We start from the raw sequence: 25,730 nt of genomic DNA, 5'->3' as shown, positions 1-25,730 counted from the left end.
ATGTAATGCGTTACGGCGGAAAAGTTAGGAGGTATGCGTACAAGAGTTTTTTCAAAAGCGAAATGATAAAATGCAGCTTTGATTTTTTTTGTTCCAACACAGAAAACTCGTTTCGGTGGCTTTGTATCAAACCCCTGTCGATATTTTTAGCATTTATTTTTAGATGTGCATGGCTGATTCACACACACAAAAATCGTAGATGGGTATTTCAAGGTCGTCCTTGAACGTTGTTGTGCTCTCTTGTGAACATGCACACAGTTCAAGATCGATTTGAATGTGAAGTTCGAAATTGGACAATAGGTCAGTACTGAGTTTTGAAAAGAAGTAAAACTGGGAGGGGAAAATGAATACGTTGCTTGGAAAAGGTCTTAGAATGCGGCTTATTAGGAGGTTCATCACTTGGTGCGTCGTGATTGTGACTCCAACAGATTTTCTGAATTGCATGTTTCACCATTTCGTAAAGCAATTTCGAAAAACATCATGCATTTTGAAAAATTTCAATATGAATAATAAAGTGCAAGATTATTGTGACATCTCCTTCCATAACATTGTTAGATCAGTCCCCTCAATGTTTATTCATTCTTGACTTTTAATTATGAATTGGATTGTTTTTCAAAATCTGGCCAAATCTTCAACACTTGATTTTTAAGAAGTGGATTCATCTTCACTGCTTGCACAAAATTCAATTTCGCCTTGTCAAATTCTTTTAAATAGCAAAATGCTTCAGCACGATTGAAATAGGCCACCTCACTTCGTTCATTCAATTCCAATGCCTTATTACAATCTTCGAGTGCTCTCTCATGGAGTTTGAGTCGATTGAACACATGTGCTCGATTACCATAATGTTCAAAATTCTGAGGTTCTTTTGAAATCAAATAATTGGTCACTTCAAGACATTCCAAATACTTTTGTTGAGTGGACAAGTTATTCAACAACAATGCATGAGCACTGACGGATGGAGCTCCCTTCAAAAAATGCCACATCCATTTAGCACTATTTTCGATCGTGGTAAAGTTATAGAATTGATTCCATCCATGAAGAGTTTTTCTGTATCAGGAGGAACTTTCATTGGCAAATTATGTTGAGCGTAAGGTAATAGGATTTCCTTGACCTTTTCAAAGCTTGAGATGGCTTTTTCCACTTGATACAATTGAGCTTGAGCCATTCCTAGTAAAAAGTGTGCAATGAACCTCTTATTCGGGTTCAACGCGATGGCTCTTTCAAAATCGAGTGAGGCTTCCTTTGGTTTTTCAAAATGATCCAATAACAAACTTCCTCGATTGGTTAATAACATGTATTGAGCACATTCTTCCGTGTTGGGAGCTCGTTTAGCTTCATCATCAACAATTCCCTGAGAGAGGTAATAAAGAGCCTGATCATGATCTTTTCGCTTATTCAGTAACATGAAAGCGAGTTCCATACAAAACACGTCATTGATCGGAACTTTCTTCTCTACGCATAGATCTGTAAAGAGTTTCAAGTAATGAATGACCTTGTCGGAATACTCTTCAACATGAGGAGAGTCATGATATAAATTTCTGTAGAAAAAGGCAATGGACTGAACCAGGGAAACATCTCGTGCAAAGGTCGTGGGATCCATCTCCAACAACTTCTCAAAATCAAGAACTGCCTTTCGATAATCATGTAAAGGACCCAAGTAATAAAGATATCCTCGAACGAGTAGCAATAGAGAGTCATCCTTTCCTTTGAAGTCTTGATCTTCAATAACTTCATTGGTGATTTCTAAGGCTTTATCAAACATACCAATTTCCAAGAACAGTTCTGCCTTTCTCTGTGCATACTCCATTAAATGATAGACTCGATTCGAGTAATCACAGTGATCTGGAGAGAACTTTTCACGAACCTTCTTCGCATAACTTTGGGAATGTTGCATGAACTCGATCCACCATTTGAAGAAGAACAGTTTAACCTGCAATTCAGTCGCGTTGGGATGACGTTTCAAATAGGTGGTTTGAGCATATTCGAAATAGGTTTGTTGGTAACTTTGAATTTCAAGCGAAGAGATGTAAGTAGTAAAACCATCTTTTGGAACTTGTTGCTCGGGCTCTAGATCAGGATGAGGTTTGTTGTTGGTATCATGTTCATCCTTATTGGAATGACTCTTTTCGTAATGATAGGAACGACGAGAGGCATGAAGATACCAGTGTTGAATACCATTGGAATTTTGTCCTGGCCTCCAACGCTGAGTAGTGTTGTAGAGATACTGGAACACTTGAGTGCTGTTGTGAAGAGAGCAATTGTTGAATCTCGATGCAGCAAGAACCTTTTTCACGGATTTTTTCATTTTGACTTTCTTTGAAATATGAGAGGAATGAGGCAACTATATGAGATTGAATGTCAACCAGAGATTCTGATCGATTCTATCTCGTTGGCATGATTACTTCCAATCTCTGTCAAGCACAGTCTCATGTTGGGTGAATACCCAAACGCCCGGTTTTGAAAATTCCAACGAGGTAAGATAAAAGCAATCAACCTCTCCTTTCAGGCTAAACAACTCAATTAAGGATAAATCGACTTAGCAATATACAATTGGGATGAGTTTAATGTTTTAATAACGATAGGGTTGGTGTCATTAGAAAGTTAAAAAGAAATCTCTCTACAAACGAATGGTCATCTTGTTTTCTAAATCTTGGTGGGACAGAGTTTTAGCAAATTCCTCAAAACTGATCTTGCCATCACCGTCGTCATCTGCCTCCAAAATCGTCTTATCGACAATTTGTTGCAATTGTACATCGCTAAGGTTATTTCCGACCATCATTTTCAAAACTGTGAACAGCTCTCCGTTACTTATAAAACCATCTCCGTCAATATCATAGACCTTGAAAGCAACTGTTGAATTATGTCAATTTAGTAGAAATTTGTGAGTAATAGCGAATAATTTTCAAATCACACATTTAGGTCATAGGTGTGAGCCAATTGTTAGTAATGAGAAAATATGTAAATACAAGTATTGTACAGCGATGATAAATCAACACGTCCGATATCAGTAATGAGAACATCATACGTGCAAATTCTACTCTCAACTTACATTCAAGTTTCCTTTGTTTATCGCCCTGAGCGTTGAAAACAGAGAGGGCGGAAATAAACTCTTTAAAGTTAACCGAGCCATCTCCGTTCTCATCGAATATTGATATTACTCTCTTCACAAGAGGATTTACTGCCAGCTCTGGTATCATTAAAAATTCATCCTTTGAAATAGTTCCGTTGCCGTCTTTGTCGAGCTTCTTGAATCTCTTGTACAACTTTTTGATTTCCTTTTGGGTAACTGTGATTGTATACAATGTGTTTCAAAAACAAAATCATTATCACAATAGGCGTGGGCCACGATTAAATTATTGTTGTTATTGTTACATCAACGTGTTATCCATTATTATTGTTGTTTTTTGATCAAAACACAAGCACCATATGAAATTGTTGTAGTGGAATTGTGGAGTGTTTCATCCATCGTGATAGGATGATGATTTGGAATACACCGAGCAAGGGAATTTGTTGTTGCCGATGATGATATTTGTGATCACAAAAAAGACCAATGATGAGAGTGTAAACCACAACACTAAAACTCCCACTCATATAAATCACTTACAGTTGGTACCCTTTTGCATCTCCTCGACTTCTTCAGGTCTTAGCGAGCTTGTATTGGTTCCCATGACGGCGATTGTTGTTGTATTTTTTGTGGTCTGATGTACTTGTTGTTGCTGATAACGAATTTGGAGGTTGGATGCTTCTTTCTTTAGGTTTAAGCATTCAAGTGAGGGAATTGAGGATTGTAAGTAGAAACAATATAACAACGGAACAAAAAAGAGCTCACATCAATGGTAAATCTTGAATTTTTCATCAAGACGAAAAGATGAAAATCAATGTCCCAAGTGCCTCCTTTCTCGTTGTTCAAGAAAAATAAACTGGAAAGCATGAAGCTTCATTCAATCAAATTGAAAATTAAAAAATAACAAAACATCAACACAATAATGGGTCTTCGACAACAACTCTCCAAAATTCCAATCATCAAATACTTTGTACCATCGGATGGACTCATGGAGAAAGGAATGGATTGGGTCAAGTACTTTGGAAACTTTGGATTTGCTGCTTTAACGACCTTGATGATTATTTACTTGCCACTCGTGATTGCTAATGAACAAGAGAAACAATCACTTTACAGGCTTGTTGGTGCTGCTTATGGCGTGAAACTGGAGAATAGAAGCTATCCAGGCGGACCAAACAAGATGCTCTAAATATTATATTTCAAATATTTATACCATCATGAATCCGATTTGAATTGATATGAACAGGATATTCTCGAAAGAAACAACACTTCCTACAAGTAGCCAAATTTCTTCATTAATTCAACACTCATGTAAGCTTTTCTCCTAATCTTCCTTCCAACAGTCTCCACACAAAAGCCATCCTTTTCCGAACCCTATAAACTTATTGCTAATTCTTTCATCCATTACAGTTGCTTTTCACTTGTCCTCATTCACACATTCACACAGACAGCTTTCTTAGTTAGCTCGGTATCAAACATGGATTTATTAAACTTGAATCTTGCGAATGAAAGAAGGCCAATGTTTTTCCAAATTCAAATCATCGCTCTCCTCAACAATGACTTGTCTCAAATGTTTGAAAAACCTCTCTGCAAATTCGTCTGAGTGTTGTTCGAAAATTACAAATTCAGGATGCTTGATTTTGTAACAATGCTCCAATACTGCATAGTGAATGAGTTGGGCGTCACAAACTTCTTCAGCTTGCAATTTTAAAGCATTCAAATCTACATGTTCTCTCTTCACCAAAAAGACATCAATAAATTCATTATCGATATAGGTTCCTCCGTTTAAAACAAATTGCACACGGAGTGTATCAATTGGAGAACCTAATTCTTCAGGAGTAATGGTCAATCCTAATTCCTCCTCAACTTCACGAACGGCAGCTTCCGGTGGTTGTTGACCAAACGACATGTGTCCAGCCGATGAAACATCCCACATATTTGGATGATTCAATTTATGTGGAGATCTTTTCTGAATGAGTAGACGTTTCGTAGATGTTTCTAAAATCCATGTATGAACAGTTTTATGCCAAATTCCTTCGGAATGTATTTTTGATCTTGGTTGAGCGGTTCCTGTTGGTTTACCGTCCAAAGTGTAGACTTCGATGAGTTCATTTGTAGAATTTGCTTTGTGATGATTGTTGTGATCGAGTTCTGACATTTTTTAGTATTTATGAAACATTGTAATCTTTTGTTGCTTTCAAGAATTACTGGCATAGAATTTTCGCGAATGCCAGAGATTACTTTCGCTGACCAGTCTTGCTTTGTAAATTGTTAATATGAATGAGGGGAGGTAAGTTCGAGGATGATTGCTTGTTGTTAAAACTTGAAGTTTTTTGTTGTTCTCTTTTTTCTCGTAATTCTTTAAGGTTGACCACTGAGTGAGGTTTTGAATCGGTTTGATTTTGTTGTTGTTGATGAATTTTAACATAATGATCTGAATCGAGTGTTTGTAATGGTTGGTGATTGTGTTCGGTGCATTCGCATACATTATTGTCTTGATTTAATTCCAAACGATGGTCCAACTCCAAGTAAAGATCCAAAGTTATTGGATGATAATATAATGGATATGTTCCTATTTGTATCGTTTCACATGAAATATTGTGACAAGTAATTATCAAGTTCATGTTTAAACGAGACCAAATTAATCATGAACACATTATTCCAAAAAACATACGTTGTCGTTGACCTTTGGATTTATATTTCCGATCAAGATCTAAATAAAAAGACTCTCCAGTTTTTAAAGAAATGTAATAGTGATGCCATGGGCAAACCACACATGGATGTTCTTTCTTTGTTTTTGTAGAATCATAATAGACCATTAAATCTTCAATGTCTCCTTTTTCTAAAGGTCCACCCATGTGATAACATTTTCTAATGAATCCAATGATTGATATTCATTAATTGTAACAATTCAATGACACTTCTTGTAAAATAATGACCATGAAACGTACTCATCCATTGCGTAGATTTTGTTTTTTCGGGTTCTGAAAACTGCAAACAATCGTTTACTGTCTTCATCGTTGAAAACGAATTGAGAATTTACCGAAAAATCACTCAAGTTTTTTACAAGTATTAATCTATTAGAATTCAAAGTTAGATTATTTTCTTGTTGTGTGATGGTCATGTTATTTACAGGAAGAGGTTGTAGATTTTTCGGGATCGTTTCAGGTGGCAAATCGCCTGAGGATGAAGAGGTCCGATGTGATTTTGAAGACGGAACCATCCTTTTTGGCACAAGTGATTGTTTCTTTCCTTCGGATGAAGAAGTGTTGTTGCTGTTCTCGTTACTTCCGTAAAGAAGGCCACTTTCGAACCACCGGTTGAACATTTTTTTGTAAAATTTCTGTGAACTTTCTTAATTGACAACATCAAATGCATTATGGTCATCTCAATTCTCTGCTTTCAATTGAAATATCGGTGAATTCATTTGAGATCAATCGTTTGCTTGTTTTCCTCTCAAAAATCTCTCATAGTGCTTCAAGAATTTAACTTTTAACCAAATAATTTGCAATGGATTTTGTAATGTTCCTCCACCTCGTGTGGTTCTCACAATTTCTATAGCCTGTGAAGCATTTTCCACAAAGCTCTGTATTGTCGTCATTGAATTATTGTTGTTATTCACAAGAATACTATCTTCAATACGAGGTTCGTTAAAATTGTTTTCATTATTTTCCTTTCCCTCCATAACGACATTTTGCTGATAAAAGTTGAACGCCATTCTTGCGGGAGGTAATCTACTTGCATAGGATGTGTTTCCGAAGTGTTGTATTGTTTGGATTGTTCATCATGATTACTGTTCCTGTTACCCATTTTTTTTTAATTTTTTGTTTAATGCTCGCTCAGTAATTGTGCTGCCTTAGAATGACCAAGTTAACACCAGTACTGCTCTTCATCAGTCATTCGTTGGTCATGAACGGTGTGCTCAGCAACTGTTAGCATTTGTCTATTCTTTTCAAGTCTCTTCAATAAGGTGGATATAAATTTCTGACCTTCGGTATGATATCGAGCAGCAGGATTCCAACATTTTTGAATCATGTTTTTGAACTTCTTGTTGCGAATGACGAGAGGACGATATCGATCATTGCTATCAGTTGGTTCATGTGAAATGTTATTGTTGCTGCCATTGGTGTGAGTCCTCAAATTCTTTGTAGAAGTGTGACCTTCAAAAACAGTTGCAATCAAATTAAAATAGTCATGATAATATTCATGCTCATGTCGTATTGAATAGATCCTATCAAGAAATTTGTCAATGATGTCCAAATATGCTTGGTCTCGTCTTGGCAAACGCACACCCAATTCTTGCCGTGTGACAATACCACAATCAATCAATGCTTGCAGAATATTCAATGGTGCATGATGGTTAAATCCGGCAATGAACATTGAGTAACGTAAATCAAGAGAAGTATTTCGAATAATTTCACGGGAGTGTTTTTGAATTAATTCAAGGAGCGTCGAATGAACAACAGGATGGTCGACTTTCATCATGAATTTCAATGGACAGCAATTGATAACATACTCTCGTGTGAGTATGAAATTGTGCCCGCTTGGAACATATTTCATATATTCCTCAACAAAATATCGTACCAATTGGCAGAATGCTAACGCTATTTCATGAGAATCTTCTCTAACTGTTATATTTCTCTTTGCCATCCTCTCCGAATACTCTTTTTCGTCTTCATAGGTATAATACTCTGACAAGTATTCTCCCCTGTGATCTTTGTACGTGATAAATGTAACATAATCCAACAGCAAGCCACCAATATCCAATGTCAGAGAAGAAAATAAATTCATATCATAGCGTATTCGTGCTGAATTAAATCGATAACGTCCTATTTCAAGATTATTGGAAATGTTCAAGCATTGAAACATGATATCATGACGCTTCTCAGCATTAGTTTTTTGTAAGTAATAAATGGACATTTGAATCAAGTATATAATATTTGAAATATTCTTCGAGCTGCAATGAACTGTTGAGGATTGAGTGCTGGCCAAAGAGTTCAATAACTTTTTGAGTAAATCTTTGGCACGTGTTGCGTAAAATGTTTTTTCAAGCCCATTCCAAATTTTGATCCAATTGGGAAGTTTTGTTGTTTTCTTTTGTTGTCCAAGGATTGTTTGAATCTCATGAAGGAGGCTCTCCTTATTTGGAATATCTACTTGCATTGTGTCATTGCTTGTATAAACATCATCATTCTCGATCATTTGATTTTCACTTGGTGAGATACTGTCATCAATATAATAGTCATCTACAACCTCGACAATATCATTGCCTTGTTCATCTTTCATGTCCTCGTGGTAAGCAAATTCATCGAGCGCTGACTCCCTTGTGGGAGAATGTCTTCTTGTTGGTGGTTCCATGAACACTTCAGGTTCATACTTGTTACCACTTTTTGTCATTTCATATGCCTTTACAATATCATCCTGCATTTCCATCAATACATCAGGAAAGAGTTGATTCATTCTTTTTAATTTCACGATCAACTCGTGTCTCAGCTGGCTCATGGATTTTCCATGCTTGGGAAAACAAATTTTTCGTTTCATTTTCTGTGCTCCATTCTTGCCTTGTCTTCTCGTCATTTGATGATAGCTATGGAGCTTGAACGTTTGGGGAATCATCAAAATTTCATCAATATTTTCTTTCATATCTTGTCGGAGCAATAAATAGCACAACACGCGATGAATGGGTGAGGAAGGTGGGTACCGATCTGATGATGACATTGATTCCGAAGGTGCGAGTATGGATGGTAACGCTAGAAATTGTTTGGTTAATTTACTTGAAATTTTCAGAGCTATTTTCTGAACTTGATCAAGTGTTAGGAAGGAAAAGATGCCCATCCATATATCTGAAGGAAGTTCTTCCATGGGAGCGTGATCATGTTGAAGATGTTTGAACATTTTTTTATCTTGGTTGACCAAATACGCTTATCACTCTCAATCTGTTGGGTAGTTCCATCAAGTCAAGTGACAAACATCTGTTGTCAACAAAAAAAAATGGACTTTGTGTACCAAACGATTGACTTTATTCATTCCAATAGCGACCTTTCAGACAAGAACAAGGTGGCGTTGTTGAGCGGTTGTTATGTCGGAACCTTTGAAAATAACTCGATACAAAATATTATCAAGCATTTAGGCTCTAATTGTAATAATACTTGTGACCAATTAGACTCTCTATTGGATTGGTATGGCAAGTTGATAGAATTATCCAATCACAAACGGATTCGGTATCCCGAAGAATATAAAGAATTGATTGCTATTTTGGAATCCGAAAACAAATCCACCTCTCGCCAATACAACATTAAACCACAAATTGAATTTAAACAGAATCATCAGCTCGTTGTTGAGTTTCATACACAACGAATGGCACCATCATATAATTCTAGCAATGAAAAGACAGATCATTATGAAACTTTTATTTCCTTTAAATGTATTCCATACTCTGAGCCGAAAAACAGATTATGTGCTAAATTTGGAAGTGAAAATTTTGTTATTGTGAAAATGCACGTTCCAACTCTATACTTACAAGACATAATACGTGCCATCTACGACGAAGATTCTAAACATTTATCAGACGAAGATTGTGATAATGAAACCTATTCCTTCATTAGAAAACATTTATTACTCTCTTTTGTTGGAGAACAGTTATCAGACAAGATCAAGCAAAAAGAAAGAATATGGATGTACAAACAATTAGAAGGTTGTAATATCAAGAATATTTTACAAAATCCAATCAAGATCCACGACAAGGAGTTTGTATTCTTGTGTTGCAATGCCACAGGTGCCCTCAAACACAAGTACATCTATGCCAATCGATCTATAATGCCATCTATTTGTGAATGGGCTTTTGCGGATGATACATTCAATGCAAGCAAGGTGTTTAATATGGACAAGCCGATGACACTTCCTTTAAGAATCAGCTTATTGAACTCTTTAGGTGTTCGAACGATCAACAATTTGAAGTTCAAGGTGATACCAGATATAATTGAAGAAAATTCAAACCATACTGATGGATCTGGCATTATTGTGAGTGAAAATGTTGTTCGAAAAATCATCCAAGCATACAAGAAAAACTTTTTTACGACAAGCGATCCCATTGGAATCAACACAAGTGAAGATATTATTCACACAACTACAAACGAGATTGATTTTTCGACAAATTACAAAAATTCGAAAAGGTTATCCCATGACTTGCCAGATCTTTCTTCAGAGTATCCAAATTACATTCCTTGTGCATTTCAAATACGATTTAGAGGATTCAAAGGAATGCTAGCATATTATCCCAAGGTCGAGGATTTGAGAGAGGAAACGAAAAATACTATCAGTGAAGAGACTGAAATACTTTTCAGAGAATCCATGGAAAAATTTCATACTCCTGAAGCTGATTGTGATATCTTGAACTCACTATTTGTTGTTGGACTTTCAACTCCAGCGCCTCATGTCATACTTTCTTCTGAATTGATTTACATGTTTTGTGGTCTGACAACACAGCCTGAATTGTTGTGGCGCTATTTTGAGAAAATTTTGATCCACGAAAGAAAGGATCTTGATGGAAAGCATGTCAGTACTTTAAAGACAGTCCATTCGACGATGAATGATCTGTTGTCTCGACGTGGAGATCAAAAAGGAATGGCCATGCAACAAAATCGTGATATTGAAAATGAGTTTTTGAAATTTTTGGGATCTGAAACATTTTGTTCCTATTTATTAAGACTCAATGTTCCTTTGAAAAAAACAGCATACCTGTATGGATTACCAGATGAAACTGGAACTTTAAAAGAAGGTGAGACATTTATTCAGATCACACGAAAAAGAAAAACAATCACAGGAACTGTCTTGGTTACAAAAACACCATCACTCTTTCGTTCAGATGTCCAATCATTCACAGCTGTTGACAATCCTAAACTGAGACACTTGTATGATTGCATTATATTTTCCACACTCGGTACAACATCTGCTCCTTCAACAATAGCAAATGCTGATTTGGATGGAGATCATTTCTATGTATTTTGGGATCATGAATTGATATCTCTACTAAAAACCGGGATGGACAAAAATGTGAAATGTGAACAAACAACATCATGTTCAGATGAACAACAAACAACATCATTCTCAGATGAACAACAAACAACATCATGTTCAGAATTATCCCTTAATCATATGGTCAACTCACCCACAAAATCAATAAGAGAAATATTTGAGGATCGTTTGTCACATGCATTGAATTCTATTCTTCTACCACTCAATGACTTTACATATTGTTCATTCAGCCACTTGCTCGAGCTTAGACGACGATTTTTAGAAATCTATGGATTTGAATGGGCTCAGAATGAACAAAATTACAAGCATGTTTGGGAGGTGGCGAATGCAATTACTAGCACCTTGGATGCTCCTAAACATGGCACTTGGATAAAATGGAAGGACTTACTACCCAAATTAGGTCTACAAGAAGTACCAAAATCGAACAACCAAAACCAACTGCCAATTATGAAACAATTATTGAATTCCTTGTTATGTGCCATGTTAAAAAGTGACAAGATAGCCACAAAACCTCTCAAGATCGTTCAGTATATGCTACTATTAGAAGTGAAATGTGAACACGTGGAGCCAAATCCAAAAAAAGAAACGGCCAACGAAACGCTGTTCAGGATACTGGATCACAAACACAAATCCATACTCAAATGGGAGTTCAAAGAAGCAGATCAATTGATATATGGCTGTGCATTCATGACCCTTTTTTATGATATTCTATGTCATCAAAATGCACCCACTACCTATTTCCAAACTCGTTTAGGTTTATTTGATAATTTGTACACCTTTTCAGGATCGATATCTACTCTATTTGAGGCTATTGAGTCATTCAGTAGAACATTTTCAAGTATTGAGCAGGCTTTGAGAAGTTTGAGATTGTATGCCCCAAATGGACAGCTATTGTTTCCCAAGATTTTGAAATTAGCGATTCATTGTCTAGATCGTCAAGATCACTCTGACATGAACGAATTCTTAGAAGATTATTTTTGTGCCAAACGACAATGGATTGCGTCCTATTTTCCATTTCACGAGAAACATTTAGAATCCTTAGCCACAAGTTGTAACATCCCATATGATTTACAATACGTGGTTTTTAAGGATCACATCACGTCTGATCTTGTTATGCATGCAAAAGACAAAACAAGATGGTCTAGCAGTATGGCGATTGATGATTCGGCATTGCGATATGATAACAATAATTATCCCGTCACTGAGGGGTGGAGGAAATGTATCAACAATTTAGATTATGAATTACTTTCAAAGTTTGGATGGCACAATGATAATTATCAAATAGTATCATGGGCCACTTATCATGACGATTATGATAACTCACACAAGATCATTCATTTTAAGGAGAATAATAACCATTTGCAACAAGTAGTGTTTGTGGTTACTGCACCAGAAGAACAGGACATTCAGAATCTGTTATTCAAAATGTAAGTCATGAGAGTAATTATTATCATTTTATGAACCCATAGGATCATGATAGAATGACATTCTTGGACAAATCATTCCTCCCTAAACATTCCATTGTGAAATATAACATGTATCAAATTATAAATACAGAACAAGACAATGAATGGCAGGCAATTGTAACTGTAGAAACTACATTAAGGTTATATGCACAGGATAGCTTTGAAAAAGAGTGTGGAGAGTTTCTTGAACATTGTATTGGTGGAACATTTCTTCTTCCGTACGACAATTATACCCAAAATAATTTGTTACTTTTGGAACAATTGAGAGATTGTGGATTCAAACCCTTCTATCTCAAGACTCTATTTGACGCTGGTGAAACACATCAATGCCTTATTATTGATTTGGATGATGATATATTGCAGGAATTGGAGGAGAAATTGAAGAATTTCGATGACTCTTCTGTTCTGGAAATGCGTAATTGGTTAAGAGCACGCTATCGTCCAACAACACATTTGAGTATGTCATGTTGAAATATTCTGATAACGGTGAACACGCTTGAACAGTTTTATCTTGGTTGACCAAATATGATCACACATACTTATCACTAAAATGAGAGAAGATCAAATAAAGAGTACATTCATTATTTTCATACTATTTCTTCCATCATAAAATTTTGTAATATTATTAATGTTGCTTGTTCAAAAGACTCTTCACATCCTTAATGAACTTTTTCACCTTCTTTTCACTTCTCAAATAGTTAGCAATTTCTTCAGTGAATAATAGATTGTCTTGACCACCAGGTGAACGGCCAGTAATAATATTTTCACTTGACCTCACGACAGGAACATCCAAATAAGTGCCTCCAGCATTTTCCAAATCAATTCGAATGGATGGAGAGCCTGTTAATTTCATTCCACGAGCAATTAATTTGGCATTAATTAATACAGTACTACCAGAGCAAACAGTAGCGAGTAATCTTCCAGAACGAACTTGATTTTGAATTAGAGCAATAGCATCACCGTCGTTACGAACCACAGTGCTAGACCAAACGCCGCCCACGACAATCAAAGCATCATACTTGTTGTTGAGAGCTTGTTTAAAGTCGTAATTTCTACGGGCCCATCTGGTGGCACGAACGAATTCGCATGCAACAATTTTAGAGTCCTTTTGTTTCAATGTGTGAAAAAGTTAAAGAGATTCTGAAAATAAATTAAAACATGTGACACGAACCTTTGTCCACCATGGTCCAATAATGTCAACGGTGGCGTTACGTCTTGCAAAGTAGATGTACTACATGTGTTGTTAGATGAATGGAACGAAATGGCGATCAAAAAAATTGAATACCATTTTCATCATTGTCAAAATTAACAATGTTTAACTATACTTACTGGGAACGTCAATTCACACTCCTCGAAACAGTGAGAGGCGATCAATCCAATTCTAAAACCAGTAAATTCCTTTGGGTTGGTTACTGGCGGCTATCGTTCCATAGATTATGATTTTTCCCAATTGTCAAAAACACCACAACACCCAATTTGAATGTGAAGAGTGTTTCATTAATCAACGAATTTCATTGTTAATAAAAGTTCAAACTCGGAGAGGATCGGAACACTTACCTGTGTTTCATTGTATTTCATTCCGCGAAGATCCATTTCATCTTCCTCCTTCAAAGATGCCACTTCTGGAAAGAGTTGATCAATGTTTTGAGCCATGATGGTTGTAGCGAAGAACAACAGCATTATTGTTGCCATCATGAGAACGAGTGTTGACTTGGTGTTGAACATTTTTTTGTGTCGTTGTTGGGTCAGGTCAAGAGTAGTTCAGTTGTGTTGAAAAGGCTTTGTTGGATGACGAATCATTATCTAGAAAGTGAGCACGCAAGTGAAAGTGCTTCCTCGAGTTTTAGCCTATGAGCAGCAGATAGGATAGAGCTTGCGCAATAGGTTGGTACCTAGAGCTGTATGAATGTTTTGAAACTTGGATGAATTTCCTTGTAAGGAAGTGTTTACAATTTGGCGTTGGTTTGAAATTTGCATTCTTATTATTCTGGGACTAAAGATAAATAATTATTACTATTCTACGAAAATGAAGATTACAAATTTTTTACAAATCATACCTGACCAGTTTGCCAATTATATACATTACGCTCCACCGTTGTAATAATGTTGAAGTGACTGCCAATATTCAAAAGGCATGCCAGTATCGTGTCGTGAGGTGTCTTTAACGTAGACTCCTATCATATTTCCGCTCTCAATAATTGGTCTCATGGCATCCCTTAAATTGACTTCACCATTGTGCAATAGACCATTCTTCCAATTGTCTTTCAAATTCTTGAAAACGTCGCTTGTCAAAATATCAATTCCAAAATAACAAATGAGCTCATGCTTATCTGCAATAGTTTTTGTAATGTTAAATTGTTGCATTTCTTTTTCAGTCAAATACAATTGATGTCTTTCAGATTGTTCTGATGTTGGTTTTTCAATGGTTGTCAATAGCGAAGTGTATATTGCTTCTCCATGATTTTCGCTCTCTAAAATGTCACCAATTTTTAGCACTCCATTCGCAAATGTGTCCTTTTCTGATATGGTGGCTAGAGAGACCACTCCTTTTTGATACTTTTTAAAAGCTCGGATCATGTATTGTAAACAAGACGTTCCACTCTTCGTCCTTGACGTATAAATGTGATCTCCCAATAGCACCAAAAAAGCCTCGTTCGGTTCCGTAATAAAACTTTCTTCACAGCATAATACTGCATGGCCAAAGCCTAATTGTTCCTTTTGTATAATAAATCTTAATTGTTTGGCAATATTTTGAATACTATTCCATGAATCTTTTAATTCTTGTGGCTTGTTTTCCATCGAGAATGGGCATGGTGCAAAAAAGAATTCCTCAATCAGTGGTTTTTGATTTTCCTGCAAAATAATACAAATTTGAATATCCTTCATAGAAATATCTGGTTGTTCGGAAAGTAAAGCTTCAACGGCATGTTCAATAATAATCAACAAGATGGGTTTACATAAATTATCCTTTGGATCTAGAACAGGGAAGAGAGCCTTCGGAATGACTTTGGAAGCAGGAAACATTCGTGTGCCATAACCAGCAATCGGAATGATGATCTTAGTGAGGTGTTGTTTGAGCATTTTTTAAATCTGGTGCTTTCAAAGACTCGCTGGCTGGTGAAGAAATGCAACACAATCCCAACATGAGGCAGCAACGGGTTTTATTCGAGGAGATGTGTCATATTCAAAAGATCAAATAAAATCCATTCGATGGTTTTTAATTTGAATGAAGAAGAAGGACCTATTACATTGTTCCATTAGAGCTTAAAGAATTAATGGTGTTGGTTGGGTGTTGGGATGATATAAAACTCGTCTCAATTTTCTGTCTACAATCTTGGCAATACATGACAGAGGAATAGTGCCTTCTGAGTTTCCTGGTGAAAGAACGACCTTATTTTCAGATCGGAAGAGTTGAATTCCAGAATCCAAAGTTTTTTGAACATCCAAAAAGAAAACGACTTCTGCAGTTTTTCTCATTCCCGAAATCACATGGCCTTCCTCTGGTTCTCCAATTGCAAAGTGAATGTGTTGTCGTGTCATTTTGGAAAGTCCACCACTTTGAACAATTTTGGTGTAGGCATCAAAGAAAGTTCCATGAACAATGCTGTCTTTGTATTCTCCCAATTTTTCGACCGTGTCAATAGTTTCAAGCTCCAAATTTGGAACAGAAATTGAATGACCTTGATTGGCTCTAATAATTGGTTCATTGGTTTCTTCATCGACTCGTAATGTAAATCGCTGTTTGTCGTTGTTTTTTACACAATCTTCAATCATTTCATAGGTGACATTTTTGAAATCTTTGAGTTGAAGAATTTCTCGGACTAACACAAATCCATCACTTCTCAAATTAATTCCTTTGGTAGTGTCTGCTTTGTGTCGGAGTAACTTGGAAAGAGCACGAGAAACACGTTCCGTTTCACTCATCTCTCTTCTCTTTCCCGATGACGATCGGGATTTGTTTCCAGCATTACTGCCCCCACGTGATGAGGACGATTTACCAGAAGATCCTTGTTGCGCAGCTTGAAAGTTCATGGTGGTGTGGAACGATATTATAATTTGGATGATGATGAATAGAAGCGATCAAGCGTTGGGCTTATTTTTTTGTTCATACGGTTATTATTAGCCAATTCATTTTTGCATTTGAACCTGTGCAGGTTCATTGGCAGGGCCATCGAAATGGAGTGAGGAATTGTTTTCGAAAAGGTTTTACGCAGCATTTTCAACAAGCGGATATGGGTTCTGTGCAGCGAGAAAAGGTCTAATTTTTAACAACTGCCTCACATCTTTTTGATTGAGTTAGTTTGCCAATGGATGTCTGCAACTGTTTGTCACCGTACCCAAGGCTCGACCCGTCACCGTTTGACTCTTAAGAAGTTAAAAATCTTGAATCCCATTTGTAAAATGACGTTTGAACAAACTATATCAAACGAAATAATAATTTCTTGAGGAGCAGGAAGTTGTTGGGGATGTCTTTGCTGTAACTTAATCAATCAGAGATACCATGATGGTTGACAAAAGAAACATCTGTAAACGGAATATGAGTTAATGCATTCCTCAATAACAGTCCCAAATCAAATTTTGGAGGTACAATGTAAAAGGCTACAGTGTGGTTTGTAAATGAGCATTTCACACAGTGATTCGATCCCTGAAAGAAGCGGCCCAGATCGACAAACTTGTTAGATTCATTCTCTGAGGTGCTCACAAAATAAAAGCCATATGGTCGATCCCACCTAAAGTTCAACATTAATATTTCCTTCTTGTACTCAAATTCTATTTCGCTCCAATGACACTGTCGGGTCCAGTTGTCTTCAGGAAAATAATTTGAGAGTGGTTGTAGTTCGTCATTATAGATTAAATACTGAGCTACTGAAGGTATATTACTTTTTGCTCGAAATATCAATGAATCATATCCTCCAAAAACTCTGTCAATACGACGAGAGGTCAATTCGAAAATTTGCATTTCAGAGTTAGCCACTAAAACAGTGAAGTCTTGTAAAATACAAGCAACAAAAAATCCAGAGCAAGCCACATGAATGATGGGCTTGGGAGTGGAGAATTGTTTGGTAGACCACTCCCAACTAGTACTACAACAATGAATATCAGTTCTGTTGAGAACACAGATGGAAAATGAAAATGCACTAGCAATATGAGTAATAGTGGACCCTTCCTCAGGCGTATACAGGAGCCTAAAATCTTCTTCATCCATACTGGTGCTGCGTTCAACAACACCTAAATTATTAAAAAAGTTTTTACAGCCTCCATACAAATATGTTTTCAATTTTTTGTGCATGGAATTTTCCTTATTACGTGATGTATTATCGGTTCTTTCTCTTGCCAGGTATAGCACTCCGTACGTAAAACAACTCATATCATCAATAAATAAATTGTAGGTATCAATTTCTTGCTCATAAACAATTTTAGAAATTCCTAAATCAAATCCAATTTTAAATACTCTCCCCTCCTCGCTCAATACTCTAACATAATTCATGGAGCACATCACTTTTTTAATTCTTTCAAATCCGACCGAGGGTAATTTACAAGGTATTAGCAAAGGTGCTGGTCCACTTGTTTCACCTCTATTTTCTTTGATTCGGGTTGTGCTATCATCTTCCAGAGGCGCATAATAAGCAATTGATTGATAAGAGCAAACATAAATCATTTGTCCATCGGAATGATGTATTGCTTGCTGAGATACGGGCTTCGGATTTGGTTGAACCTCTTGAGGCTGCAAATTCATTTTTTTGTTGGCCCCTATACCTTTGTCTGAGTGCATGATATCAAAGCGGTTCTTCAGTTCTCTAATGTTCTTAAAAAACGTATCTAGATTAATATATTAGTTAAGTTGTGTGTACTGCAATTTCAATTTTCAAAGACGAAGACATAAAAATTTCCTGAATTAGAAAAAAATGCAAGCAACTCTTGTCTGCCTCTCGGGAAGGGAAAGTGCTGATGCAGAGGAAGCCTCAGGTTACAAAGAATGTGGAGAACATGATGCGCTTCTTTCAACAAGTATGGAATGTAATGAATCTACACTATTGTCCACTGATGAGGGTTCTTTCTCCATTTCCGATCCTGCGCACTCACCTCAATCATTGCAAATGTCCATCCCTTCGAATCAGCACACTACATCTTCTTCTGCAGGGAGGGTGAGCCAAAGCGTAGGCAACCAGCCTATACCCAACCATTCTTGGCGACGTTGACGAACTCAAGTGTCATCACGAAAATAAACATCTCCAACCAAAAAAAATGCCTACAGCAAACAAAACGTTCTGGCAGAAGCTGAGTGATCAACACAACCACATCAGCAAGTTTCTTCACTTCAACAAAACAACACGCAAACCAGAGTAGGAAACAGAGAAAACAATTCATCGAACTGAACAAACCATCAGTGGAATTCCTAGTCGTCTATTGTTGTACATTCTGCTTTTCCGATGGCCTTCACAATTTCTTGATCGTTCCCAAACTTCGACAACAGCAAATCATACAACATAAGCACATCCACAACGGCATTATGTGCTATTCCGGGAAGAGAGTCACATACTTTTTCTCTAAAGTGGTTTTCTAATCCCTTTTTTCCAAGCAAGTTTTTTTGCATAGTAGAACAATAGTAAATTGTTGATCGGAGTTTAAGTGGTGCAATTGCAGCACTAAAGAAAGCCTTGTCCAAACCAGTTGAATGAACCAACAACATCACATCAGCAGTGTCATTCCTAGTCAAATAATTACAAATTTTAGGAATCATGTTTTGCAATGTTTCACTTTCATCCAAAATCTGAAATTTAGTTTCGTGCATTTGTAATGCAATAGAACTCCACACACCACTAGGGGATACAAATATGGAATGTAATTCATTACTAAATAATGATAACATTGCAAATTGAATTATGGAGTTGCATTTTGGAGAAAATCCTGTTGTTTCTAAATCTAGCACAAAGAAGTTCAATGGTCGTCTTGTCTCTTGATTGATACAGTGAGGCGTGGGAATTGATTTAAGAGGTGCAAAATTATATTGAATAGTCAACCTGTTTTTGAATTTTGAAATCAGGTAAGGTGGTTTGTGTTGTACAATAATATTCTCATTGTTTTTGCAACTTTGTTTCCTAAAAGCAACATCTTTTTCTAATTGAGCAGAAAATTGCAAACATTCTAATTGAGCAACTGTTGCTTCTGCTTCTTCGTCTGAAAATTGATGTTTAGCTTTCAAATGATTTGTAAAAGACCCTTTGATAATATATGGTTTTTGTTTTTTACATCCAGAAACAGGGCAGCATAAATATATACATTTAGGAGCACACACTTCAGCCCTCAACGTAGTTTTTCTTGAGTAAGTGGCTACGTTTTGATTAATAATTTGTAATTCTTTGCAAGTTTTTTTCTTGACATTTCTATCAAGTACAATTCGACCAGGAAGAGTTGGTAAAATCTTGATAACCAATTTCATACCAAAATAATGATCAGTTAATGGAATATCTGGGAGTGAGAACCCACGAACATCGTCAGTGGAATGTAATATTAAAAATATATAGAATGAAAATAGTGCGCTTTGGCAAAATTGTTTGGTTGTTGGCTTGGGAAACATTCCTCGAATTATTGAAAAGAGTAGCTCTTCATAATTTGTTGTAATGCAACTGGGTTTGAAATTTGGAAACCGAGACGCTAATGCAAGAAATCCTTCAAGTGTGTGAACACATATTTTCTTCGTTTTTTTGGGATAATTGGGTAATTTTTCGAAAATTGTTTTGCTTTCACTCAAAATATCAATTATATCCGGACTGTTATCATTAATGCAGTCATAAATATCACGAATTAATTCAAGGTAACCAGCAACACTATTTGCCTCTATAGTGCCAATTTTACGTAATTCTTGCAATACAGGTCGTTCTGTTAAATTTAGACATGATTTCAAATTCATAATATCCGTAGGATCAACTTCTTCTCTGTCGAGTAATCGATACAATGTCCTATGTTGTATCATGTAATAAATTATGGTCTGCATTGAGATTTTCTCGTGCAATATTGTTCCATTAAATAATACATTTCGTTGATTTTTGAAATTGTGAACGTAATCATTGACGAAAATGAAGTCTTTGTGTTTTTTTCTAATAATTGTTTGCACAGCATGTGCATCAATTTCTGCATCAGAACATCCACACACAATTGTTACAGATTCTTGGAGCAACTCTTTGAAATAAAGTATTTTGCTAGTGACAAATTCAAGTACGTCTGTTTCAGAACTAACTCCAAACCAACCCAGCGGTAAATGCCATGAATTATCGATGGCATTAATAGAAAATAAAATCATTTGGTCTATTAGATGTTTAACACCAAATTGTTTCACGTCTTCAACAGTGTAACAATATTTTTCACTTCCAACAATTTGATCTCCCAAAACATCAAAATGTTTAAACACTTTCATTCCATCAAACGAGATACATGTATCTTTACAAGAGTCAGGCAGTAACATGTTCTTTAGGGTAAGTGTGATGTCGGGAATCATACCATAACAACCAGCAGGTGTCCATTGTTTAACAGTATTCCAACTTGGTATAATTAGATTATATTTTAAATGATTAAAATTATTCCGTTCAATATTTTGATTGCGCTCTCCTCCCATTCTGATGAAAAATTGTTTTCCACAATAATATTTCATCACAACCCAATATCTTCTTTCAACCTCTGAATATTTGTGATGAAATGGATTCTTTGTATAATTTTGCAACTGATTGAATATAAAGGATCCAAAAAATGTCTCTAAGAATGGAGTAAAGCTTGACCTTGGAACCTTCAAAGCTTGTGTATCACGGTGTTCATTGTTCGTAATTTGTTTGTTGTTGTATTGTGTCGACAATGCTTCATTGTATGAAGTTTGAGCTTTTCTAAACACTGTTAAAAGTTTGTGTTCATCTTGGCTGACTGGTATAAATGGCACAAGTTTACACAATAACTCATACATCAATAATGGAAATGATATTAATTGCTTGGGTTGTGGTAAAATTCCTTTCAATAGCATTTCAAATATATCATGCCTATTTTCCATGATTGAAACTAGGTGTTTTTCCAATTCACTACATTGACGACACTGATTTTGAAAAATACTACAATATTTTGAACAACATGCTGATTCTAAGGTGAGTTCGTCTCGAATAACGCCAATTATGTCATAATCGCAATTATAAATTTGTTTTCCTGTTAATAATTTAGAATAATTGTTCCGATTTATACCTCTGCAAACGTATTTCAGTTCGGAATAGCACTCTTCATAACTAACATTAGTAGCTGGTGTAATATTTTCAACCATGAACGGTTGATCTTCAAAATAAACTCTTTTCTTTACTGACGGCATTATTGAAGCAGTTGAACGAATATCGGGAGCATTGTGGTTGTGTTGATCACTCAGCTTCTGCCAGAACGTTTTGTTTGCTGTAGGCATTTTTTTTGGTTGGAGATGTTTATTTTCGTGATGACACTTGAGTTCGTCAACGTCGCCAAGAATGGTTGGGTATAGGCTGGTTGCCTACGAAGCTTTTTCTATCTGGCTCACCCTCCCTGTTCTTCTGACTCCGTATCATCAGCAGAATCAGTAATTGAACCACATATGGTAGAGTATAATTCCCTCACCGGAGCTAACGACCTGTTCTCAACAAATCCAAAGGTTCGGGTGCCAGGAGCAATTTACATTAAAAATTACATTAGTGAGGACGAAGAGGAGAAAATCTTACAATTAATCGACTCCAAGAAGTGGTGTCATGAAATTTGTCGTCGTACTCAAATGTATGGCTACACTTATTATCACACTCGACACAACATTCCCACAATGCAACCTAAAGTAGAGTCAGAATCAGAGTATCATCATTTAGATCTGAAAGAATTTGATTGGCTCATTGATCGGATGGTTCATCGAGATGGTTTGTACAAGTTTGACCTCGGTAATCCAACCCAGTGCTTGGTGAATGAGTATGTAGGCACACAAGGAATTTCAAGCCATGTTGACAATCCTGGACCTTTTGGAGACATTATCACACTCATCTCTTTAAACAAACCAATTTACATGGTTTTGAAATTGGTAGAAAATGAAAATATCCAAACAAAAATTCTTCTTGAACCCAGAAGTCTGTTTGTGATGAAAGATGACAGCAGATTCAAGTGGAAACATGGAATTACTCACATGAAGCAAGTGTACATTCCCAGTACTGGAGAAACATTAATTCGAGATGAGACATATCGTCGAATAAGCTTAACATTCAGGTACATTAAAACTGATGGCACCAAGAAAGTCACAAGTGAAGATCCCAACACGGATGCCTTGTGGTAAATGAACAGATTGGATGCATGAACCTCTTCTCCTTCACTGTGGATCGCATGAGATCTTGCTTGAAGCTGCTGGAACCAACATTTCCAAAAAAATCAAAGCTTTCAAACATCACCAACAGAAGCCGTTTAACTTTGTTACGCCAACCACAACCACCAACAACAAGCTTCTTTAAATTATCACTACCACATATTAAAATTCAAAACACGACAAGTTTTAAATCCAATCACCACGATTACAAGATCATTATTCCACATCACCAAAGTGTGTTTGAATTTCATTCTACCGACCATCACGTACTTTTCGGTGATTTTTCTTTTAATTTTCGAACACGTTCGGCATTTGACAAGCATTGTAGTGACTTTGTACGACAAACATCATCCTAAACGCCTTTCCTCTTTTTCAAGATATCTATCCATGAATGAATTGAATGAAAATAATACCCTCACTCGACCAAACTGCATACGCTGTTCGAACACCATGCCGATTCAAAACACTTTGCATCATGGTGTGGTTGCTCATTCATCTTCAAACATGTACAACAACAACATGAGCAACAGCATCAACACCAAACAGAAGAAACCTCTGGGAATGAGATCATGTCATACTAGCAGGAGCATTTCCAAAGAAGACTTGTTGCAGCATTTGTGTCGCACCAACCCCACTGAGACTCATAACGGAACCTTCATAAAGATGCATCACTGTGGTTCGTGGGAAGAATGGTTGAATGAACATGTTCAACAAGTAGCTGTTTTAAATTTAACTCAAAAAGATAATAACAAGAACTACAAAAATTCAAGTCAGCAACCCTGCCTTCCTAACTGCATTCAATTACAGATGAACAAGTTTCATCACTTTGTAAATACGAATTTTCCAATTTTGGAAAAACAGAATTCTTCGCCGGCGACCATAATTCTTGAGCATGTCAAAACTGTGGGTGTCATTCATCACTTTAAAACTCGAGATCAATCCACTACAACATATACTCCTCCTGATTTGACTAAAAAGGAAAAGTTGTTAAAATTCGTTGCTTCAGAAGAATTTGGAGTAGCCTCCATGATATGTCCTCCTCTCTTACTTGCTCATTGGTATGGAGTTTACAGACAAGAGAGTTTACTTTTAAATTGTGCTCAATACGTTGCAAGTGGATGGAGACTTGATCTCGAATCAAAACTCTTGCATACCATTGCCACACTTTACAAATATCCCAAGAGTGTTAAAACTCGAGTTGACAACAATCAAGATCTTGAACAGTTCTATCCTAGGACCATGATTCTGAAAAGTGTGAGTTTGGAAGAAATTATGAAAGATGGATTCACAATTCGAAACGTGCATGTGAAGTCAAATTCTAGAAATCTTCAAGAACGGAATTCCAAAACAAATATTGTCTATCATCTTTGTTGTGGAGCGAGTAGTGATAAGGAAAGTGAGACTACAGTGCTGTGTTCCTTCGTTCATGAAGAATATGCGCTCAGCATGTGTCAATTACTCGTTTCACTGTTGACACTTGCATTCCCATGCTGTGAAATTCCACGCACAACGTTCAAGAGCCACCATGAGACGAATGCAAATTCATCCCTTCCTCAAACTTGTTGTGAAGAGTCGAATCATGATCAAGAATCAGCCATTCATTACCATTCCTTCCATTTCCAACACTTGAATGATTCTTCCTTCAACACTACTCCTCCTCATACACGATAACATGAACATTCATTTGTTTGAATCATACTTTAAGGTGGCACTATTGGAGCCTGATGGTAAGTAATGCGTTATCTGGTTTATGCGGCATCGCGAGGAAAGCAATACTAGGAGGTTTAGGGATATATTTCATTAGTGGAGCATCCCATCTGCAGTTTTATCCGTAACCAGCCGGTTCATTCTTTGAGTGGCTTCTGTGGTTCAACTGGGATCAAAATTCAATGAAATTTACCAGGAGCAAGGTGACGGTACAGAGAAGTTCGTTTTAAAATAATAGCAACTTGGTGAGAGTGTTTTGACCAAGAGTAGCTTGATAGTTTGAAAGAGTGGAAGTCATACTTTGTGAGCAAGCGTAACACGGGATTCGAATTGAAGTGAATATTTGAAACAAAAATCGAAAACAGCTTTACTCTTCCCATCACAAACAAAAAAAATGGCGCCAGTTTGAAGAACAAAATGCACCGAGCTAATTGCGTTTGTTAGTGGAAAACACATACAAAAAGGTGGGAATAGCGTTGAATTAAGTGAGATCGGAGCAAGATTTGATCGATTTTCAACAGAAATTCGGTGATTGGATTTGCAGACCATCGTTTAGACAACTTGAAGACCATGTAAAATCACAAGCTCAACCACTCCTAATTGACTGCTCAAATAATTTACATCCATTGAACGAGCTTATTTCACCTGAAGGGGTATTTGATTTCTATTTTCAAAAATCATCTTATTTGTCGTCAATGCTATTGTAGTAATTGTGAATCGTGTAACACATTTCAATTCACGAATAGAAAAGAAAAGGCATGCGAAAAGTGAAATTTCCTTTCCTCGGAGCATGCAAGACCAAGAAGCGTCCTTGTTTTAGAGAAAGCAAAAGTGCGGAAGCCAATGCAACTGTAAATTTTTTTTTTGTTGTTAAATTTTAAAAATAGTTTAGTGCGCATTAGTAAACTGGCAATAGTGCCACTTAAAACTTGAGAATCTTCAAAGGACTGCGTCCAAAGCAGAAAGCTTAAAAAAAAATGTTCGCAAAGAGTCTTTCCTCTCTTGTGTTGATCAACAAGTCATCCTCAGGCTTCAGAAATATCAAGTCGTCGGTTCAACAGTTCTGTTGTTATTCGACTCAAGTGGTGAAACCAGCAACTCCAATTAAACTTTTCAAGGTTAC

At 36.5% G+C, this 25,730-nt stretch overlaps 15 protein-coding genes across 15 annotated transcripts in view; 5 read left to right on the top strand and 10 right to left on the bottom strand.

Annotated features, from left to right (window-relative positions):
• Window positions 1–593: 593 nt before the first annotated feature.
• C9374_004848 (uncharacterized protein) lies at window positions 594–2,305 on the bottom strand (the record flags this gene model as incomplete). Its single annotated transcript, XM_044694532.1, has 2 exons — window positions 594–905; window positions 995–2,305. The coding sequence occupies 2 exons, from the start codon at window positions 2,303–2,305 to the stop codon at window positions 594–596; spliced, it is 1,623 nt and encodes a 540-aa protein (XP_044548560.1).
• A 312-nt stretch (window positions 2,306–2,617) lies between these two features.
• C9374_004847 (uncharacterized protein) lies at window positions 2,618–3,668 on the bottom strand (the record flags this gene model as incomplete). Its single annotated transcript, XM_044694531.1, has 3 exons — window positions 2,618–2,850; window positions 3,050–3,286; window positions 3,605–3,668. 3 exons carry the CDS (start codon window positions 3,666–3,668, stop codon window positions 2,618–2,620), a joined length of 534 nt encoding a protein of 177 aa, XP_044548559.1.
• A 318-nt stretch (window positions 3,669–3,986) lies between these two features.
• On the top strand, window positions 3,987–4,250 carry C9374_004846 (uncharacterized protein; the record flags this gene model as incomplete). Its single annotated transcript, XM_044694530.1, has 1 exon — window positions 3,987–4,250. The coding sequence occupies one exon, from the start codon at window positions 3,987–3,989 to the stop codon at window positions 4,248–4,250; it is 264 nt and encodes an 87-aa protein (XP_044548558.1).
• A 297-nt stretch (window positions 4,251–4,547) lies between these two features.
• Window positions 4,548–5,219, bottom strand: C9374_004845 (uncharacterized protein; the record flags this gene model as incomplete). The annotated part of the gene is made up of 1 exon (XM_044694529.1): window positions 4,548–5,219. The coding sequence occupies one exon, from the start codon at window positions 5,217–5,219 to the stop codon at window positions 4,548–4,550; it is 672 nt and encodes a 223-aa protein (XP_044548557.1).
• Window positions 5,220–5,298: 79 nt separating this feature from the next.
• Window positions 5,299–6,389, bottom strand: C9374_004844 (uncharacterized protein; the record flags this gene model as incomplete). Its single annotated transcript, XM_044694528.1, has 3 exons — window positions 5,299–5,633; window positions 5,736–5,932; window positions 6,013–6,389. 3 exons carry the CDS (start codon window positions 6,387–6,389, stop codon window positions 5,299–5,301), a joined length of 909 nt encoding a protein of 302 aa, XP_044548556.1.
• A 542-nt stretch (window positions 6,390–6,931) lies between these two features.
• C9374_004843 (uncharacterized protein) lies at window positions 6,932–8,956 on the bottom strand (the record flags this gene model as incomplete). The annotated part of the gene is made up of 1 exon (XM_044694527.1): window positions 6,932–8,956. The coding sequence occupies one exon, from the start codon at window positions 8,954–8,956 to the stop codon at window positions 6,932–6,934; it is 2,025 nt and encodes a 674-aa protein (XP_044548555.1).
• A 96-nt stretch (window positions 8,957–9,052) lies between these two features.
• On the top strand, window positions 9,053–13,032 carry C9374_004842 (uncharacterized protein; the record flags this gene model as incomplete). The annotated part of the gene is made up of 2 exons (XM_044694526.1): window positions 9,053–12,522; window positions 12,576–13,032. The coding sequence occupies 2 exons, from the start codon at window positions 9,053–9,055 to the stop codon at window positions 13,030–13,032; spliced, it is 3,927 nt and encodes a 1,308-aa protein (XP_044548554.1).
• A 154-nt stretch (window positions 13,033–13,186) lies between these two features.
• C9374_004841 (uncharacterized protein) lies at window positions 13,187–14,286 on the bottom strand (the record flags this gene model as incomplete). The annotated part of the gene is made up of 4 exons (XM_044694525.1): window positions 13,187–13,666; window positions 13,733–13,792; window positions 13,891–13,980; window positions 14,119–14,286. The coding sequence occupies 4 exons, from the start codon at window positions 14,284–14,286 to the stop codon at window positions 13,187–13,189; spliced, it is 798 nt and encodes a 265-aa protein (XP_044548553.1).
• Window positions 14,287–14,643: 357 nt separating this feature from the next.
• On the bottom strand, window positions 14,644–15,642 carry C9374_004840 (uncharacterized protein; the record flags this gene model as incomplete). The annotated part of the gene is made up of 1 exon (XM_044694524.1): window positions 14,644–15,642. One exon carries the CDS (start codon window positions 15,640–15,642, stop codon window positions 14,644–14,646), a length of 999 nt encoding a protein of 332 aa, XP_044548552.1.
• Window positions 15,643–15,825: 183 nt separating this feature from the next.
• C9374_004839 (uncharacterized protein) lies at window positions 15,826–16,593 on the bottom strand (the record flags this gene model as incomplete). Its single annotated transcript, XM_044694522.1, has 1 exon — window positions 15,826–16,593. The coding sequence occupies one exon, from the start codon at window positions 16,591–16,593 to the stop codon at window positions 15,826–15,828; it is 768 nt and encodes a 255-aa protein (XP_044548551.1).
• Window positions 16,594–17,047: 454 nt separating this feature from the next.
• C9374_004838 (uncharacterized protein) lies at window positions 17,048–18,298 on the bottom strand (the record flags this gene model as incomplete). Its single annotated transcript, XM_044694521.1, has 1 exon — window positions 17,048–18,298. One exon carries the CDS (start codon window positions 18,296–18,298, stop codon window positions 17,048–17,050), a length of 1,251 nt encoding a protein of 416 aa, XP_044548550.1.
• A 660-nt stretch (window positions 18,299–18,958) lies between these two features.
• C9374_004837 (uncharacterized protein) lies at window positions 18,959–21,991 on the bottom strand (the record flags this gene model as incomplete). The annotated part of the gene is made up of 1 exon (XM_044694520.1): window positions 18,959–21,991. The coding sequence occupies one exon, from the start codon at window positions 21,989–21,991 to the stop codon at window positions 18,959–18,961; it is 3,033 nt and encodes a 1,010-aa protein (XP_044548549.1).
• A 165-nt stretch (window positions 21,992–22,156) lies between these two features.
• On the top strand, window positions 22,157–22,873 carry C9374_004836 (uncharacterized protein; the record flags this gene model as incomplete). Its single annotated transcript, XM_044694519.1, has 1 exon — window positions 22,157–22,873. One exon carries the CDS (start codon window positions 22,157–22,159, stop codon window positions 22,871–22,873), a length of 717 nt encoding a protein of 238 aa, XP_044548548.1.
• Window positions 22,874–23,350: 477 nt separating this feature from the next.
• On the top strand, window positions 23,351–24,571 carry C9374_004835 (uncharacterized protein; the record flags this gene model as incomplete). Its single annotated transcript, XM_044694518.1, has 1 exon — window positions 23,351–24,571. The coding sequence occupies one exon, from the start codon at window positions 23,351–23,353 to the stop codon at window positions 24,569–24,571; it is 1,221 nt and encodes a 406-aa protein (XP_044548547.1).
• A 1,013-nt stretch (window positions 24,572–25,584) lies between these two features.
• Window positions 25,585–25,730, top strand: part of C9374_004834 (uncharacterized protein) — a gene marked incomplete at both ends in the record, with an annotated part of 537 nt that continues 391 nt past the window's right edge. The window contains one exon of the mRNA XM_044694517.1: window positions 25,585–25,659. Within this exon, the coding sequence (XP_044548546.1) occupies window positions 25,585–25,659 (75 nt within the window). The remainder of the gene's footprint in view (window positions 25,660–25,730) is intronic.

The sequence above is a fragment of the Naegleria lovaniensis genome (genome assembly GCF_003324165.1).
Source record: "Naegleria lovaniensis strain ATCC 30569 chromosome Unknown tig022, whole genome shotgun sequence".
Taxonomy (NCBI): domain Eukaryota; phylum Heterolobosea; class Eutetramitea; order Acrasida; family Naegleriidae; genus Naegleria; species Naegleria lovaniensis.
The sequence above is the reverse complement of the archived record's forward strand: the minus strand, read 5'-3'. Positions and strand labels throughout refer to the sequence as shown.